Below are 19,791 nucleotides of genomic sequence, written 5' to 3'. Positions count from 1 at the left end.
TACTTGTATTCCTCAGACATCCTCTGAGTTCACAGAGCTGCCAGTTGAGGATCCTGCAACAGTCCATTCCTGCTTTCCACTTCCAAGTCTGGGGGCCCCAATAGACCTGCAAGTCTGTGCTATATCTCGCTTTGCTACCAGCAGACCTAAAATGCAAGAATTTCCATGTATCTGTTAAGATTGGATTCGTCCATGATGTTCAGTAGAGCAAGACTAGGCATGAGAATGATGGTGAGATTTATATCTGTCAATAAAAACTTAGCAACCTCAGATTAATACTGCTGTAGCATTTGGCATTCCCACACCGAGTGTAGGAAAATGAAGATATAGGTTTAATGAATATTTAGGCTAAAGTAACTATTAGAAAGTGCTTGACCGTAATGAGGTGCGAAAAGTCCTGGCAGAGCAGAACAATGGCTTAGGCTTAGTGACAGGATAGGTTAGGTGTTTGGCATTTGATCCCTATTAGTTAGGAAGGATAGTTTAAGTGGGCCTAGGCAATTCATTAACTCGAAAAGGACAGATGTGAGGCCTACCCATACATAGTGTAGTGTAAGGAGAACCTGAAGAAGGCAAAGCCTTTGTCGTCAAGGTCAACACTAGCCAGTCTGGCTCTCAACCCAGTGAGAGGGTTGCTACTCTCATAACTGGCTTCGAGTGGACACAGGGAAGGCGACTGCTTCTTTCCCTGGCCACACATCTGGTTGGACCCATAAGCTCGGCACAAGGGAGACAGGGTTTCAACATTTTGGATTTTAGGAGTGAGGGGCACAGCAGGATTGCTTGCAGCAAGGCAAACAGAAACCGCTGACAAAGAGCATAGGGTTACCCCAGGGAACTTTTACCCCACTGGCTAGGTCAGGAGCCAGGTGTCACCCACACCCACTAGTAAGCTCCAACCATAAATGTGGCAACCAGAGCACCTACCTCAGAACACTTTCTGGACCTGTAGAATATCAGAAGAGTACTAGACCTATGTGTGACCTTAACAGTTGGCTGACCTCCTGTGTGGCTACAGGGACACAACAGGATTCAAGAGGCTATATTTCTTTAAGCGATCCGATGACTGGTACCGATTGGACCTGGACTGGACCTTGCTGGTTGCCTCTGCTGGCACCAGCCCTGGCCCGTATATGCTGTCCGTGAGGTCCTGGGAGCCTTAGACATGACCCAGAGGAGCTGCTTCAGAAATTCTGAAAAGTGGAGACTGAAAATGTGGGATTTCCAAGACCTCCAGAGCTGTCAGGGGGACCTTGCAGCACAGTTGCACCTTCCTCAGCTCAAGCTTCAAGCTTGCCCTGATAAACGATTATGAGCTCCATAACAAATATTACGTCAGAAGATAAAATCTTCGACCGGGGTAAGCCCGTCCTGATAAATGCCACAGACTCACTTGAGCCAACGGCAGAAACATGTTGATGACAAGAGTGGTGATGGGGTAATAGTTAACCTAATCCCCACATACTAGTTTTTAACACTAAGTAATACCCTACGATTAAATGTAATTTGGGATAATACATTGGTTTTTATATCACAATTGCATGGGCCCCCACTTTTATCATTTGAAGTGCCTCCCTGTCTCCAGGTGTAGGCCCGCTTTCTATCAAACCGATTTTTTAGAGAGCGAGGACTGCCTATGATGAAGTATGACACCTGGTGTTGTGTGAGGACAGTCCTTTACATTTTTTGAGATGTCCAGCACTCAACCCATTTAGTGGTTTGTGGGGATACGGTTACATTATGTAAGTGACCATTTATTTCACGGTAGCTTCTATTATTATTAGATACTCCACATCAGCATTTGTTGAATATTTATCTATCATCAAGGTACATATATGTGGAGTTAAATAAAGTCAAGCTATACCTCCTTTATAAACTTACCTTAATGATATTTTGGTGCTTTATATTTTTTGCATGGTATTCTGATAGCACCATATTTTGTAGTCAATAGTAAGGTTAAATACCCTTACAAGACACCAAAAGACCAAAAACATATATAAAAAAAAAGTAATTGATTAGCTCTTTAAATTTACTATATGGCCAATTTTGTGAGAATGTCCTAATATTGTGGAATGCTCATTATCTGTGATTTATGTTCAATTACTTCATATCCCATCTTTGTGTCTTGCAGAATTTCTGGAGGTCCGAGAAGTTCGTCTCTTCAAAAATCAATATGAAAATAACAAACGGGAACACCACACAGAGAAGTACTACAACAATAAGCTGATTGTACGCCGTGGGCAGTCTTTCTACATACAGATTGAGTTTAATCGACCTTACAATCCAGAGAAGGATCAGTTTTGGGTGGAATTTGTCATAGGTAAGTGCTATGGCAACTGATTGGGATATTGGTGTAAACAACCATTACAATGAAACTAAATGATGGTTTATACACGTTTAAAGCAGTTAAATTAATAAGAATGGAATAAGCACACTTTCTTTAGACTGGGCAGTAACTGTCATTTTAGGCCTCACTCTTAAATAAGTATGGAATTCTAAATGTATAATTGGTCGTTTCAGTGGAACATCTGTGGTTTACTTTGTTTAATTGTTTTTTTAAAATTTTGAATCATTAGTATATCCATCAAACAAACAGCAAGGTACAAACATATTAAATGCACAATAAATTTGGACCGCCATTTTGTACCACATCACACACCATTTCTGCATTATCTAAAAAAACTTTCCATAGTCACTGATAACGGAAGACAGGAAACTGGCTGGCATATGAGATATTTCTTTAATTGCCAAACTGAAAATGTCCAGTCCCCTCTGCCCAGGGTATGTGGATATAAATTGATTTCCAAAACACCATGGCAAATGACAGATGTTTATTAGGCTTTTTAAAAGCAAGAGATGTGTACAGTGGATATTAAATAATGAGGGAAGATAAGTAGCTTATATCACTGGTATGTATCAGTAGGTACTCAGAAAGTAGAGAGTGAGATGTCCACAAGGCTATCTAGCTAATCCCAAATAAAACAATTCTGTCTTTAGAAAAATGTTCCACTTTTGATGAAAACAATTATACAAATCCTCTTGAAATTTTTGGACCTGGTTCACAAAGATAAACTTACATTTATTTAAGGTAACAATTGTTTGCTATTCACGAATGTATTTAACTTTTAGTAGCTTTACGACTGCGAACTCTCCACACATAAAAAGATAACACAGGAAACAGCATTTACAACAATGCCAGAACCAAGCATGGCGTTATATTGCAAGCGCTAAAACAAATGCTTCTTTACCACGCATATTATTACAACAAATGCGTCTTTGCCACGAATATCGTTACAACGACATGCCTTAGGGAAAGCAGCATTGGACTTCAAAGTCCAACGCTTTTCCTACTGTTGTGCAGACCGGAGTAGGAATAGTAAATTATACCTCTCCAAAGTTCAACACTTTCTCTAAGGCATGTTGTTGTAAAGATATGCGTTTTAAAGGCGCGTTCATTGAAATGCCCGCAAAGTAACGCTATTCGTGTTAAAGGCATGCGTCCAACATACAACCAGATAGAACTGCTCTATCTTTTTATGTACTGAGACATAAAGATTCTACCAGTAAAATACCTTTGTAAAGAGCTAACAATGGTAAACTTATACAAAGGTGTAAGTTTACCTTTGTGAATCAGGCCCATTGTCTGCCAAGGTGCATTGCAATTTTATGTGAAAACAAAGCTGCACAAGCCGTGAGACAATCGTAGATTGCAAAAAAGTCCTGAATTTAGACACCTTTACTACAAATAATGTAATAGTATGTGCATCAGTACACAATGGCCATGATATAATTACTCAACTTAAGTAACAGCCTCAGGTGGAGGCTCAGTTAATAACCTAGGGCCCGATTCACAAAAGTAATCTGAGACAAAATTCGAACTTTACAACTTTCGGTATTCACAGAAGGCATTTACTAAAGTTTGGATTTTGTCTCAATTAATCTTAAGTTTTGGTCTTAAGTTAAACTTAAGACAAACTTAAGTTTAACTGAGACAAAATCTTAACTTAACAACTAGGATTTTGTCTCAGTTAAACTTAAGTTTAACTTAAAACCAAAACTTAAGTTTAACTGAGACAAAATCCTAACTTTACGACTTTCGGTATTAGCAGAAGGCATTTAGGAGTACTAAAGTTAGGATTCTGTCTCAGAGTACTTTTGTGAATCGGGCCGCTACTGCTCACTGCTCTAGCATTGTCCTAATACAGTTTTATCTAAGAAGCAGTGCAAGTGGCACTTCCACTGATTCCACCCGAGTTATCGGTAGCCCCAGCATCGGTAACTCGGGTAGAGCAGAGTTACAGAAAGGATTAATAGGCATCTCATAATGGGACCATTATCGTTCATCATGTAAATCATTTGACAAAAGGTGAAAGTGAGGCTTAGTTGTTATTGAACATACTTCAAATAGGTGGACAACATGCATGGCAATTACAGTCAGGTCTCACAGTAACTTTATTTGATAGAATAGGTAATTTGTCATGGAGAGAATCTATAAAGTAGTGCAAGTTAAACAATTTTCCACTATGCAAAAACAGCATGATTTTGACCTCAGTTTGTATATCCTAGGTAATGTGAAACCCTTCCAGTTTTACCAAGAGTTTGACTCTGTACATTTCGTAGAACCAAATAATTTGTTTTGTGATGAGTTGATTTATGGTAAACATGACTCTGTCTTTAAGAAACGGACTCTGATTGTCTACAAATGTATTCAATGCATTAGAATATTCAATTGGTTCAAGTCAGGGTATTCCAATAACGAAAGCATTCAGGACAGAAAATTACCACTCTATGATAAAAATCATAGCTTTGGAATGTGCACCAGGACGAAATTTTCAGAAATGCAGATTTTCAGTATGGGAATGAAATTGCAATTTGGTCAGAAAGAAAAATAAAAAAAGTCCTAACCACAAATCTATTCAGTTAAACAGAGCAAGAATTGAACCATCTCTGTTGAAATTGAAGGAATTCTTAGTTTTTGCTGACAGGCCTCAGTTTCTTAGGTCACTTAGTTTTAAACTTCAGCTTGTCTGTTCTCTATTGTGACCAATCATTCTTTTAGGAACCCATTTCCTGTCATCTGTAAGTTCAACAAATGCAGTCTTGCATTCCCTGTATCCACATAACCACTCCTCTCATTGATGTATTCTCTTATTGACAGTTCTGTAGCAGTAATCATCATCCCCATCTGCATCCTAGTGATTTATATAGAACTCCAATCCTACAGCATCCAAGCACCCTGAGCACAGGGGGTTAACAACCATTCCTGAGCCAACTACGAAAAAAGGTTGCATCTACTAGGATATCATTTATGAGTGGCTGCTCTATTGTGCCATTCCAGAACCTGGTTTCCAAGGTGTGGCACACTCTACCTCCTGCCCTTATCAGACAGATTCTGTCCGCATAGAGTCATAGGGGACTCGTGCAGTGGTTATGGGGCTTTTGTATTTTTTGCTTAGTGTTTCAATGGACAATGGAGGACATTTTCAGAGGAATTTAAGCCATAAGAATATATCAGGATGATAATTTATTTACGGGAGTCAGATAAAAGGAATAGAAACATGATGATAGAGTCAATCAGATTTTATGCCTGCCATATAAGCATTGTCTTCTTAAAAAGTTAATAAAATGTAAATTCAGCAAGGGTGAAATAGATTATTTAGCTAATAACTTAACTGGGGCGGTATAAAACAAAATAAACTTAGTGGATGTAATCTGTGATATGCCAACACCAGAAACAAGGACTAATGAATTAAATGTTTCGGTACAGCTGCATTTTAACCACATTTGTGGCAAACTTTGCATGCAACTAACCCGGGACGAACGAGAGAGTTACTCAAAGGAGTTGAATTTGTATGGGATGGTACAAGTAATGAAGAGTTTGAAAAGTTAAAAAGAGGATTGGAAAAAGTTGTGTCCCTACAGAGCTTTGATCCCAAAGGGAACATCATTTTGTTGACAAATTATTGCACAAACGATATTGGTGCAGTGGTGCTATAAGGCTCACATCATGAAAGAAAGAACCAAAATGTTCATATCTAGAAGCATAACAGGGGCAGAAACTAATTATTCATTAATTGAAAGTGAAGCTTGTGCGGTATATTGAACAGTAGGAAAATTAAAGACTTTGAGTTGGAGAGGAGTTTCAAAATCAAAATTGACCAGAGACCTCTGAAAGAGGTGTTAACACAGAAAGAATAGACACTGTGTTAAACAGGATTTGTAGGTTGGCCATAGTGTTGCTACACTTTACTTGTGAAGTTGAATATATTCCAGGTATTCAAAATCAAGTTTAAGATTGCCTCTCTAGATTAGTAATGAGAGCTAGTAACATGAGAAAAAACAAAAGAAATTGGGTTGAAAGGAAAACAGGTAGCAACATTTGTCAAAAACTTTGGAGCGTACAGGAAGAAATGTCCATGAGGGATGGCTTTCTCTACAGGGATAAAAGACTTAATTTATCATAGGCCCTAATAGGCAAATGCATTCAGTTGGCACATGAGTGGCATATGTGGATTTTTTTTTAAACTAAAGACAGAATAAGGAGTGACTATTGGGGGAATAATTAGAGTGTATGCAATGCAAGTGACAGAATATGTAAGACAAGAACACTGCCCATGTTTGAAAGGTCTTTATCCAGCAAACCATGGGAGGATACTTCTCTTGATTTAGTGAGTCTGTAACATGATGTTAAGAATGGCCATTAAATATTGGTTCTAGTAGATTTGTTTTCAAGATGGCCAGCCAGAAATAGCAATTGTTAACAATATTGTTACAAAGACAGCCATAGAGTTTTTAAAGGAGAAATGTAGGGAAGATGGATTCACAAGGACATTTTTAACATACCATGGTGTTTCAAAAGAAATGTTAACTTACCTACAGGAATGGGGGATACAGCATAGAAAGTTGCTATGCAATTTGAAAAGTGTTTTTGGGAAGAACTGGAGTGTGGCGTTAATGATTGAGATAGATTTGTGTAGAATGGCACCACATAATACAAAGGGAAGGATTCCATTTGAGCTGTTTAGGAGGAAAAGTACAACAGTGTGCCCAGCAGGGGTAAATGAAAGAAGAGAAGTGGAAGGCAATTCTAACGATAATGTCTGGAGGAGGTTAGAGAAAAGTAAAATGAGATACAACATAGAAAACTTTATTAATACAAAACCTGCAAAGAAAACGTAGGTGGAAGCCGGAGACCTGGCGAGAATAAGAGCACCAGTGGGACACAGAGAGACACAGAGATTGGTCAAGATATATAGTTCCACTGAGAGTTATTACATTTTTGACCAACACACTCAAAACAGAAGATTCAAAAGGGAAGATTCAAAACCATGGAACATAAATAGAATAGTCAAACGGTGCAGATTTGATAAAAATGAACAATACATAGGTCAAGATAGCAAAGAGGTTGTTTGTGATGTACATGCATGCTAGTTATGTAGATGCTCAGTTGCGAACAGGAGGGAGAAAAAGCAGGAAGCCTGCATATTTGAAACAATATTTGAAGTGTAGGTTTGGTTTATTGCACATTGTATTTGTAGCCAATATGTTAAGCATCATGTAGGAGCATTAAGCAGTGTAGGATTTTCTCAAAACTTATATATTGATGGCCTCATTTCCTACAAAATGAAGCAGCGCTGCACCGCAAGCCATTTTGCTGCACCGAGCTGCGTCATTTTAAAAGCACAGGGATGCGTCGTATTAACAACAATATGACTCATCTGTGTTTTCTCCTGTGCTTGCGCGCAATTGGCTAACATGAGCCAGAGTAGGCACCCTTGCGTCATGTTGCAAGGGTGCCTGCATTGTGGGGATGCTTGTTTTTTTTCAGGAAGGACACCTAACTGCACAAAAACAACCATTGGTGGTATTTTCTCTTTCTATGCGTGCTGCATATTTCAGCCTGCATAGACAGGAAAGAATGGGGAGAAATAAAAGTATTTCTCCTCGTTGTGCTACTCCCCAGTCGAGGCATAGGATTCTGATCCATTTCCAGCTTTACAAAACGTTGTAAATCTGGGAATGTGTCAGGTTCCAAGGATGTTGCATGGGAACACCCACAGCAACACCCACAGAACGCCCCTTTCATGCAGAGTAATGCATGAAAGGGGCCCATATTTACACTCCAAGACAGCCGGACGCTGGGCAGGTCCCGCACCTCCAGAAGCTCTAGTAGCAGCTCCTTTCTTGCTAATATGCCAGCATCGCGGACGTCACAACTGGGGCAATTAGCCCCCTCCCTTTAGGTGAATCCAGAAGGTATATTGTATATCTGCTTATATTAGACTACATCGCAAGTCCAAAATATAGGGCACGGCACTTCACAAACACACACTGATACTGTCCCTACTTGAGTAGATGAGGATCCCTTGGTCCTGACGAAATGACAAGATCCCTTGGACGATAATAGGCATGAAACATGTTGACCCCCTTCACTGAATATACACTAATTGGAACTCGAGAGGCTGAAATCCCCCCTCTCAAGCCACGACTCTACAGTCCTTTGTTTTGACTAAAGCATAGGAGCCCAGTCAATAAAGGAATCCTGTGGGATCCCTATAGCTATTTTTATACTGCACTTACCCTTTCCCACCTCTACTCATTTTACTCTCTACACATATGCCCCTCCACCCCTCAGACTGCACTATGGTGAAAAGAAAAGACCTCCGGAAAAGAGCCCTGTCTCGGGGCCCATTGGGCATTGCAGCATAGGCCGAACGAGGAGCTGCCCGATGATGAAGCATGACACCTCTCGGGGTGTGAGGGCCCTTGCTCCTAAAAGGAGCTCTTCCCCCCTCTATCCTTCCTCCTTCTGACACTTGGCACATCACTCCACCTTGCCCTCACCCCCTTCTGCATCTCCTTTCCCTGTCTCCTCTAGGAACTGCATACCCCTGTTTTCACCACCCAATTTTACAAGGCCATGAATAGTCATGCACGGTGACTTTACGTGGCCTTGTAAATATGGCCAAGTCCATTGTGCCGCCGGTGCGTTATAAAAAGTGATGCACCGTCAGCGCAATGGGCTTGTAAATGAGGCCCTGAATTCTTTGTGAGGAGGTGCACACTTTCTTAATGTTCTTGGTTTTATTAGGGGAGGTGTTAGGTATTTCATCATGATGGTTTAAAAGATGTTGCCGCACTTGGGCAATGATTTAAAAAAAGAAAAATAGCAAAAGCAGCAGAGCACCCAACATTCCTCTGCTGATCTGCATTGCGCTAGGGAGCAAGTGCAGCAAAAGAGCCTTACTTACTGTACAGTACAAAGGGATATCACTGTGCATATGTTTTGTACTTGAAATGTACGATCCCAGCATAAAAAACTAAGCCCAGAACATTTTTTGAACATTTCACACATTGGACATGTGATGTACGGTGAAAAGTTAGGAGCAAATGTAAAAATGTCTTTTAATTAGCTCCTCTGTCTAGGATTATTCTTTGGAGCAAAGCTCTGTCTACCAATTTTAGTAGATAGGGCTTTGCATCAGAAATCATGAGGGTTAGTGTGGGACTGAACATTACCACCCATGCAAGGCCCTCTTAATGCACAGTTGAGCAACACAAAGTGCTAAATGTGCTACTGTTAGGGCAACTTTCCAGCACAAAAAAGGTTTATCAGGTAAACATGTGACGTATCATGGAGAGGGTTTGACCTGTGACAGATGCGTTTATGAAGGAGTTCACTTAATGCTTTAAAGCTTAACTTAATTCAAGTAACCTTTTATTGGTTTGAAATATCGATTACACATATAGCCAGTGGACTGGGGTCATGTTACGCTGCCTTGAGTAATGCATGGCCATTCCAGGTCTTCATTGTAGTGTCCTGCGAGACCCGTTCTAGTGTTTCAACAGGAAGCTGTAATCCCAGCCACTCCCTCGAGGGCTGGACACACTGCACCCGACACCCATCCATCACGGGTGTCACGAGTGACGTGGCCCCGCTAATAAAAAGGCCCGGGTGCACGTGCTCGTGGCCAGTTTACTGCACAGTCCAGCCAGGTGTCCGTGTCACTTATTGCTGTCATGTGGGCCTGAGGCCCAACACCACATTGGCGACGAGGATGGGCAGCTGACCCCGCATGCCTGCTGCTCCACGCTCCCTCGCTTCGCGTGAAGGAGGAGAGAAGCCCAGTAGGTGGCACCCCACCGGCACCCTGCTTATGCCACCCGTGACGGCGGTGAGGATCGAGCCCCGCATGTCACCCAGTCTCCGACCCAGAGGCCCCGAGAACATCTACGTGATCCGCACAGGGACTCACACACGCGATCTTTTGCCTGCAAGACAGCCGTGGCCGCGCTGCGTCGGACGGAGGACACCGTGTGCCTGAACCGGCATCACAGGAGGTGATCTCAGCAAGGGCCCGGTGATGCGCACACACGGCCGTCGCCACAATCCGGGAACCAGCCAGACCGACAACGAGAGGTCAGTGAAAATCCCAGGGAGCCCTGCAGCGACCACAAGCTGTCCCGGCCACCGTGCCCGCACCTAAAGCGTAAGGGTGAAGAGACTGCTCTTAGAAACTACTTCAGTCCCGGGAGAGCACCGAGCCCTGAGACGGTGAGAATGAGCCCGCAGCTGCGCCCAGACGATCACCTACACCGTTAGGAGGTACTATGACCCCACCCGGCAGCGCTCAGAGCCTCACCCTACTCACCCTGCTCCCTCCTGCCTGCAGCGTCGGTCAGTCCGTGAGCACTGGCCTCTCCCCAGCGGGAAGGGACAATAGGCAGAAGAGGCATCAACGCCGCGAGAGGCCCTGCGCTGATCACTGGCAGCGCGCTTCACGGCCCGTGAGTGAGAAGGAGGCCGCCGCTGTCAGCAACGAAGGAACCTGCAGGCAGTGCCATCTAGTGGCCGCCTGCCTGCCCTGCACCCTCAACGTACGTGTTCACACGCAAAAGCCCACACAGCTGCACGACGCCCCACCGGCCAGCACGAGCAGCAAAGCCGTCCCACTGCCGCCAGCCAGCTCCCCCAGGACAAGTCCCAACACCTGGTGTCACCAACAGCGCTGCCTCAGTGCCCCAAAACAAACAAAAAACAAAAAAACGAAGCTCTAATGTCCTGGCAAAAGAGCATCAGCCCATGGTGAGGAGCCTGCCACCACACACCCTGGGCAGCAAACCCCCTGCATCTCCCTGTGGCAAACTGCTTCACCTACCTCCACCGACGACATACGGCCCACAGGGTGGCCTCACCACGTCGCAGGCGGGTAGGAGCCACACAAGCTGCAGTTGCACGAACGGACTCACGACCAACACAGAGTGCTACACTGCCACCCGGTGGCCACCAGCAGTACTGCCACCCAGAACGGAAAGGAGAAACAGCCTGCTGTGCCTCCAACAGGACGGTACATAAACAAGGACAGGGGGGAAACCAAGCCCACACATCCGCAAAGCAATTGCAACCAGACACAAGGCTGAGCTATCGCAAATGCCTCAGACCCCCACGCAAGGAGAGGGAGCAGCTCATGTCACCCTGGCGCCAAGTGCATCACGAGTCACTCCCAGCCCAATGCGGTGACACCCGACAAATCTGCGCTGATAGACAGACGTTCTGCCCGGTAAGAGCAGTTAGCCAGCAGTGCCCCGTAACTGTCCGCCCGAGCAGCACCAGAGACTGGAGGAGAGCCCCTGACACCCCACTACCCTGCCAGAAGCGGCAGGATCAGCGAGAGGGGTTTGCGAAGGGCTCCGTGGAAGAGGTCTGCGCCGGCACGTCAAGAGAGCGGTCCAGCATGCTGACCGCCCGCCGCGACCGACGTCAGCAGGTCAGCGTCAAGTGTGGTTACGCTGCCCCGACAGACCAGCAGTACTAGAGCACAGCATAGCGTCCGGCGCACCAGCCAGCAACGACAGCCAACAGAGCCAAGAGTGCGCACCGCCACCACCAGGAGGACTGCCTGCTCACCCCAGTGGCTGACCCGGACTGTAACAGGCACAGCAAGAAGTGCCCACAGAGGAGTCTGTGCCTAGAGCGGCCCTTGGTACCCCGCAAAAGTGAACAGCCAGGACGCCCTGGAAGACAGCGGAGTCTCCAGGCAGCTGCCACACTCAGAGGCCACCCAGACACTCCAAGCTGCACCAGCGCAAACCGGCACAACGGAGGCATGAGCACTGCCTACCACCTCCGCAAATCACGGAGAGACTGGCAAGCCTCGCAAAGAGCTGTAAGCAACTCAGAGCTAAGCACGGACCGCCTCCCCCAAAATGGATGGACGGCCAGCCAAGACAACAACGTCCCACAGGAGCTGCCCCTAGCAACAGCACAAGAGGGACCGGTGCAGAGCACGCACCACACATGGCTGCCCAACGCCACTGCCAGGGAAGGGGACGCACCACCCGCTCCTACTGGTGAACAGGTACAATCGCAAGCTACAACACAGGCACGCAAGCTGCCAGAAGAGAACAATCGCAAGCTACAACACAGGCACGCAAGCTGCCAGAAGAGAACGCCGAAGGCGAAGGCGGAGCGCACGTGGTCCGAAGCACGCAGAAGACCACACCAGGGAATCCGACAACACGGGCAGGCGCCCGGGAGATAGAAGCATCTCCGCAACGAAACACAGCTGAATGCAGCACAGAGAGCGACCATGTCCCCACTGCACCAGCGAAGCCCCGCAGAGGGCCGAAAAACAGTACAGGGTCCTCCTCCACACAGCCTCAAGATGGAGTCGGCGGTGACCCACGGCAGGCAAGGAAGGAGTTGCACCCGCAGCGGCCCGGAAGCGTCACAGTGTCCGTGACACAGTGTCCTCCTCAGCACGGCCTCAAGATGGAGTCGGCGATGACCCACGACAGGCAAGAGAGGAGTCACACACTCCACGTGGCGGCCGCCACAGCAACAGGCGCTCCAACGCCAGCGACACGCGACTGGACGTCACGTCGCCTCGAGGTCCAAGCGCAACGCCCTCGAAGAAAGAAGAGTGACAGCCATGTCACCCTGAAAAACCGGAAGACACAGGTAGACTGAATAGACCGGAAAAAGGAGAAGACCGGGGACTCACAGCAAGCCAAGAACTCACCCTGACACATCTGACAGCCACCAAGGCGGACAACCGTCCCTGGACACAGCCTCACAGGAGAACCGAACGTAAGCCGCAGCAGTTGCAAACCGCGTCTCTCCACAACACGTCTTCAGGTGAACGGCCACTGCCCAAGCGTCGGCTGTCCAAGTCAAGGGGCATCCCTGCTCCTGTCCGCAGATGCCATGGGTGAAGATCTGCCCTGAGTGTCCGTCCTCACACCGCCTCAAGATGGAGTCGGCAGTGGCCCCCAAGCCAGGCGAGAGAGGATCAACACACTCTACGTGTTAAGCCGCCATGGACACTCACCATCAGCAAGGCGGAAGCACGTGGCTACCCAGGTCCATCCTAACATCCGAACTCTCCCAGCAAATCACCAACACCTGTCATTCCGAATCACCACATGGCTGGCAACCGTCACCCACGCCAGCCATCGGCACATGCGTCAAGCACCACTCCCTGAGTACCGATGGACTGGAGTCCCTAACCGTTACCGCACCAGCCGACTAAAGGGAACCCAAAACCTCCTGTGAACCTGGCCTACACCGGAACCGCGGCAGCGAGTGCAAGTCTTGGCCAAGACTCATCCACCCGTGAGGGTTGTGCGTGCGACCAAGCAACGGCTCCTCGGCGGTCCTGCAGCTGCCCCAGACGGCACACAAGCAGCGGCTCCAGCGCAGCCTTCCTATAGTCCCGCAGCAACCCCGACGACGGGCCTCCCCAGGCGGGAGAGCGAGAAGAGACATTGCCCACCGACAGGGTACCGATCACAGCCAAGTGTTCCACAGGGACAGTCGGTCCAGCAACACCTCCGTGAACTCTCACATTAGACCCCGTCCATGATCATGACGCAGCCCACCAAAAGAACTAGTAGATCTCACCACAGACCATCACCGACGTCAGCCAAGAGGAAGCCATGCAAGACCCGTCATTGTCAGCGAACGGACGGTAGGCAGCGGACGTCTCCAAGCCAGCGGTCGTGCCCTGAGTCCCTCAGGTTAAACTACGAGTGCCCGCGGAGAAGGTTCTGCTGCAAGCCAAGGCCACCAGCCAACGTCTGATGTCGTCCTGCCACCTGACTCGAGAAGCTGATGGACCCTGTGGTATTTCATCAACTGTGTTTTTCCCCGCAGGTTGGACCTGACTTTTTGTTTTGTCCTTCAATAAAGTTGGGGAGGAATGTAGTGTCCTGCGAGACCCGTTCTAGTGTTTCAACAGGAAGCTGTAATCCCAGCCACTCCCTCGAGGGCTGGACACACTGCACCCGACACCCATCCATCACGGGTGTCACGAGTGACGTGGCCCCGCTAATAAAAAGGCCCGGGTGCACGTGCTCGTGGCCAGTTTACTGCACAGTCCAGCCAGGTGTCCGTGTCACTTATTGCTGTCATGTGGGCCTGAGGCCCAACACCACATTCATGGGGCCCATTAGAAATGATCTACCAGCCTTTTAAAGAGAGCATGCTTTATATGCGCGTGGGGATGGTAGTGGAATTAAAAATAACCTAGGGGGCTGAGCAAAAGAATTAGCAGTGCTAGAAGAGGAAGAATGGGGGAAACCCAGAAGACACAGAACCTCAGGGTAAACAAACGGGTAAGTGATTGCATTAATTCACTTTTTGGCAGCACATACAACATTCAAATGTATGTTTATGATTAGTAGTCATAGCAAGAAATAGCCACCATCCCCAGCAACTGCTTTTGTGAATGATAGTATCTGGAAGACAACACAGGCGATCAAACTGCAACTGTACATGAGTGTGTGCGACCTAATGTTGTGTTAAAACGAGCAGGTTGACCCAATATTTCCCACATTTTAGTACTTAAAGTGCTTACTGGTAAGCTGGAGCGAGACTTAAGCTTGATGTACATAGTGGACTTCAATACCTGTAAGCATCTAAGTGTAAGGTTTTCTAAGTGCTACAATATATTTTCATATTTTTAGCTTTATTGCCTAAAACACTGATTTATTTCTGAACAAAGAATGTATAAATAGTTAAGGTCATTCATGTCAGCGATTTAGTTCCTGTTTATATTTCACATCTTACAGAAGCTTTCATTCCCATAAGAATGTTGGCAATTTCCAGGATGTGGTGTTTCTGCATTTTTTTGGTGTATAATATTGCTCTTATATAGAGCATACTTTGAACTGAGTCACTTCAGGTGTTTATAGGGCCACTATTTAGTGCTTTGGAGTTGAGGCAGACCGCAGTGTGAGTTTCTCACAATGCCCGCCAGTGGGTGAAAAACTTGTTCAGAAAACATAATCATCCAATCCTTGGCCTCACTGCAGAGTTCACAGAGCAAAGGTCATGTATTCAGTTGCAATTGTGATTCTGTGCAAATGAGTGTGAATCAATCAATCATTTGTAGAGCGCACTACATACCCGCGAGGGTCTCAAGGCGCTGGGAGGGGGGGCGCTACTGGTCAAACAGCCAGGTCTTGAGTAGCCTCCTGAAGGTCAGCAGGTCTTGGGTCTGTCGTAGGCTCAGTAGGAGGGTGTCCCAGGTCTTGGCGGTGAGGTGGGAGAAGGATCTCCTGCCGGTGGTTGTTCTTCGGATGCGTAGGACGGCGGCGAGTGCGAGGTCGGCGGAGCGGAGCTGGCAGGTGGGAATGTAGAAGGAAAGTCGTCTGTTGAGGTAGGCTGGGCCGGTCTTGTGGAGTGCCTTCTGTGCGTGGATGAGGAACTTGAACGATATCCTCTGGTTGACGGGGAGCCAGTGCAGGTTTCTCAGGTGGGGGGTGATGGGCTGTGGTGAGGTACGTCGAGGATCAGTCATGCAGATGCGTTTTGGATGCGTTGCAGTCGTTTGAGCTTGGTCAGGGCTCCCGCGTAGAGGGCGTTTCCGTAGTCGAGTCTGCTGGTGACGAGGGCCTGGAGAACTGTTCTTCTTCTATCTGTCGGGATCCACCTGTAGATCTTGCGGAGCATGGGCAGGATGTTAAAGCAGGAGGAGGAGACGGCGTTGACTTGCTTGTTCATGGAGAGTGTTGAGTCGAGGATGATTCCCAGGTTGCGTGCGTGGTCGGTGGGTGTCGGGGCTGCCCCCAATGCTGTCGGCCACCAGGAGTCGTCTCAGGCTGAAGGGTTGGAGCCGAGGATGAGGACCTCCGTCTTGTCCGTGTTCAACTTCAGTCAGCTGATCTTCATTCAGTCAGCGACGGCCTTCATTCCTTCGTGGAGGTTGGATTTGGCAGTGATGGGGTCCTTGGTGAGGGAGAGTATCAGTCGAGTGTCGTCGGCATAGGAGATTATGTTGAGGTCGTGCTGTCGGGTGATGTGTGTGAGCGGGGCCAAGTAGATGTTGAACAGTGTCGGGCTGAGGGAAGATCCCTGGGGTACGCAGCAGATGATCTCGGAGGCTTCGGATCAGAATGGGAGGATGCGGACGCTCTGGTTTCTGCCGGAGAGGAAGGAGGTGGTCCATTCCAGAGCCTTGTCTCGGATCCCTACGGCGTGGAGGCGTGCGCGTAGTGTGCAGTGGCAGACGGTATCGAAGGCGGCGGAGAGGTCCAGGAGGATGAGGGCCGCGGTCTCACTGTTGTCCAGCAGGGTCCTGATGTCGTCGGTGGCGGCGATGAGGGCAGTCTCGGTGCTGTGGTTGCTGCGGAACCCTGACTGGGAAGGGTCCAGGACTCCGTTTTCTTCGAGGTATTGGTTTAGCTGTCTGTTGACAATCTTCTCGATGACCTTGGCCGAGAACGGAAGCAGAGATATGGCCCGGAAGTTCTTGAGGTCTCTTGGGTCCACCTTGGGTTTTTTGAGTAGGGTGTTGATCTCGGCGTGTTTCCAGCTCTCTGAGAAGGTCGCGTTCTTGAGGGAGAGATTGATGATGTTGTGCAGATGGGGTGCGATGGAGCTGCTGGCTTTGTTGAAGATGTGGTGCGTAAAATGGGTCTGACATGAAGCCGGAGTGGATTGTGCTCATGGTCTTGATGGTGTCATCGATGCTCACGTTGACCCAGGCTAGCAGGGGGTCGTGGTCGTGCGTCGTGATCGTGCGGAGAGTCAATTGTGTTGATGTCTGTTGGGGCTGTCTGGGTGTTGAAGCTGTTGTGGATGTCTGCTATCTTGCGGTGGAAAAAAGTGGCGAGGGAGTCGCACAGGGCTTGCGACGGCGGGAAGTCGTTGGTGTTGGAGCTGGGGTTGGAAAGTTCCTTCACGATGTTGAAGAGCTCCTTGCTATTGTGTGCATTGTTGTCAAGGCGGTCTTTGAAGGAGGTCCTCTTGGCAGTCCTGATGAGGTGATCGTGGTTGCGGATGGCGTCCTTGTGGGCTGCGTCGCTATCCGGAGTCTGCTCACTGTGCCAGGTGCACGAGGCGCACAGTTGTCAAAATATTGACATGGTGAAAGTAAAAGAAAATCAAGTGCTTACAGGTGAGCGAGTGTGTTGTGTTTATGCGGAGGTGGTGAAGTGAAGTAGATGAGTAAAAATGCATTCAGGAGAGAGTGAAAATAGGGTGCTGAAGAGGAAAGAGATGTGGTGTAAGATATGGAGAGAAAAAGGACCTACATACATGGAACATAACAGAAGTGAATGAGACAATATGAAGACCCCTACCATTTCCACAGGTCTTAATAATGTTTATTTCACAGTCTCACAGTTTTAGAATTGAAACATTTTCAAAATTACCTATTTTCAACAAAATAATTGTTGTTACTCATTTATGTTAAACAGCTAACAACTATTGACAAAGCCAAGGGGTAAGGTAGTTGTTGTTGTGTTATATATAGGGATACAATAGCAGAAAGCTCAGAGAAGAACTGAAATATTAGTAGGTGGCCCACAATCGGGATTACAGCAATTTAGTTTACACGTCCAAGCCACGCCCCTAATAATATAGGCATTGTCATTTTAGAGAACCCTCACTTTTTTCATCCCAAGTTAAAGCCCAATATTTAACAATGGTGTGTGTAAGGTTGCAAAATACTTTCTCTCATAAACTTACAGGATCTCTTGTTAGTGTTACGATTGCCAGCTGTAGTTAGTTCAAGAACATTCCAGACCTGCCAACTTGCTGGTGCCAGCGTGTGTCACCTGATTTCAGCTCCTTTCACACAGTCACACAGTAATGAGACAAAATCAAACGGTTGCAGGGGAGAGAAGTTGGAAACCAATGCACAGAGTGGCTTTTAAGCTTGTCTTTGGAGGCTGTATAGAGCTGAAGTCCATTGAGGGGTGTGAAAACAACCCAGAACATGGGTGATGGTCTTAGCAACCCTTTGTTCTTACTGGGAGGGAGAGGGGTGGGAGTTAGATGAGGGGAGGTGGGCAGAGTGTTTGATTTTTTGATTTTGAAATTTATAGAGCGCAGCATTCATCCAAAGGCATCAAGGCGCTAGAGACCAGCCATTCATGCCACGGAGATTAGAAAAAAAGAGAGAGAACTCCAGCTCACCGCTCAACTGTGAACAACCAGGTTTTAAGGGCTTCTCTGAACGGGAGCAGAAGAAAGATAGATCTGAGAGCAAGGGGTAGGGAGTTCCAGAGTTTGCTTGTTGCCACTGAGAATGCCCTGTCCCCCCACTTCCTCCTCTTGGTTCTTGGTACCAATAGTTGCTTTTGAAGCGAAGAGCGTAGTGGTCTGCTAGGAGAGTGCCATTTGAACATAGTCTTCAGCCTTGAAGGGTAGGGAGCGTACAATGATTTATGGACCATACAGAGAGATTTAAAACTAATGCGTTGTTCAATGGGAAGCCAATGCAGGTGTTCTAGACCCTTCCTGGCAGATTGTTTTTGGGGAATGTCCAGAATGAGTCTTGCCAGAGCGTCCTGCAGTACCTGAAGTTTGTGCTGCAAGCTCTTACTAGCAGCCAGGTACAGAGCATTACAGTTATCAAGTCTGGACATTACCAGGGCCAGTGTTACCTGTGTCCTAGCTGATCACTGGATAAAAGGGAAGATTTTTTTTTTTTTAACATCCTTATGATGCCCTGCCCTGCCCTAACCAAGACCCTGCCCCCTACTCACACAGTGACATTTATTTATAAATTGGCAGGTCTGATTTTCTGGAAGGGTGTGTTTTCACAGCACAATTGAGACCGTAGCATCTTCTGTTCTGCCTGACTGCCTGGCTTCCGTTTGCGTCACTCCCAACGTGGTGATGTACTTCCAGTTCTGGGCTGGGAGGGGATGCATGCAGGAGTCTAGTGGAAAGATAGCAAACTGCACCCTGCTTGGCACTATTTGTGTTCCCCACTGGGCATGTTTGATAATGGACCTCACCTGAACTGCATGATAATGTTTGAGCATCATCACCTTGTTATTACCTGGTGATTTTGTTGTCTGATGACTGCATTGCATGATGTGCTATACAAAGACCAAAAGAGAATTTTTCACCCATTCTAAGTACTTTCAAGGGGTTAAAGATCACAAACTTCCACCCACTTTTGAAGTCGCAAGAGAAAAGTCTTTGAAGCTCGGTGAAGAGCAAAAGGAACAACTGTTTTCAATGTAAACTGCCACTCATGAAGAAATATTGATGATTTGCAGGGATTACTACTAAAGGGTGTTCAACGGGAACATCAGAAACCTCTGTTAACTAACAGTAGGGCAATAATTGTGATTGTTGCAACGCTGCTCAAATAACACAACTTTGTACATCTCTATTAGCACTGATATTTTTCAATAAAACTATTGGGCAACGCCCCTACAGGTTTCACGTTGCAGAAGCTCCTGTGAGATGCTGTGAATTCACATCTAGGCCCCTTGAAAACTGGAAAATTATATAGAGCAGAATTCTTTTGGGCAGCTTTTGTGAACCAT

The 19,791-nt window shown here is 46.8% G+C and overlaps 1 protein-coding gene across 1 annotated transcript in view; it reads left to right on the top strand.

The window, feature by feature from the left end:
• The window catches only part of F13A1 (coagulation factor XIII A chain), a 352,278-nt gene that overhangs the window by 7,170 nt on the left and 325,317 nt on the right, over window positions 1-19,791 (top strand). The window contains exon 3 of the mRNA XM_085607215.1: window positions 2,132-2,320. Coding sequence (XP_085463341.1) covers window positions 2,132-2,320 — 189 coding nt within the window. The remainder of the gene's footprint in view (window positions 1-2,131; window positions 2,321-19,791) is intronic.

The sequence above is a fragment of the Triturus cristatus genome, chromosome 5_2, assembly GCF_964204655.1.
Source record: "Triturus cristatus chromosome 5_2, aTriCri1.1, whole genome shotgun sequence".
Lineage (NCBI taxonomy): Eukaryota > Metazoa > Chordata > Amphibia > Caudata > Salamandridae > Triturus > Triturus cristatus.
Note: the sequence above shows the minus strand (reverse complement) of the source record. Positions and strands in the feature narration are given on the sequence as shown.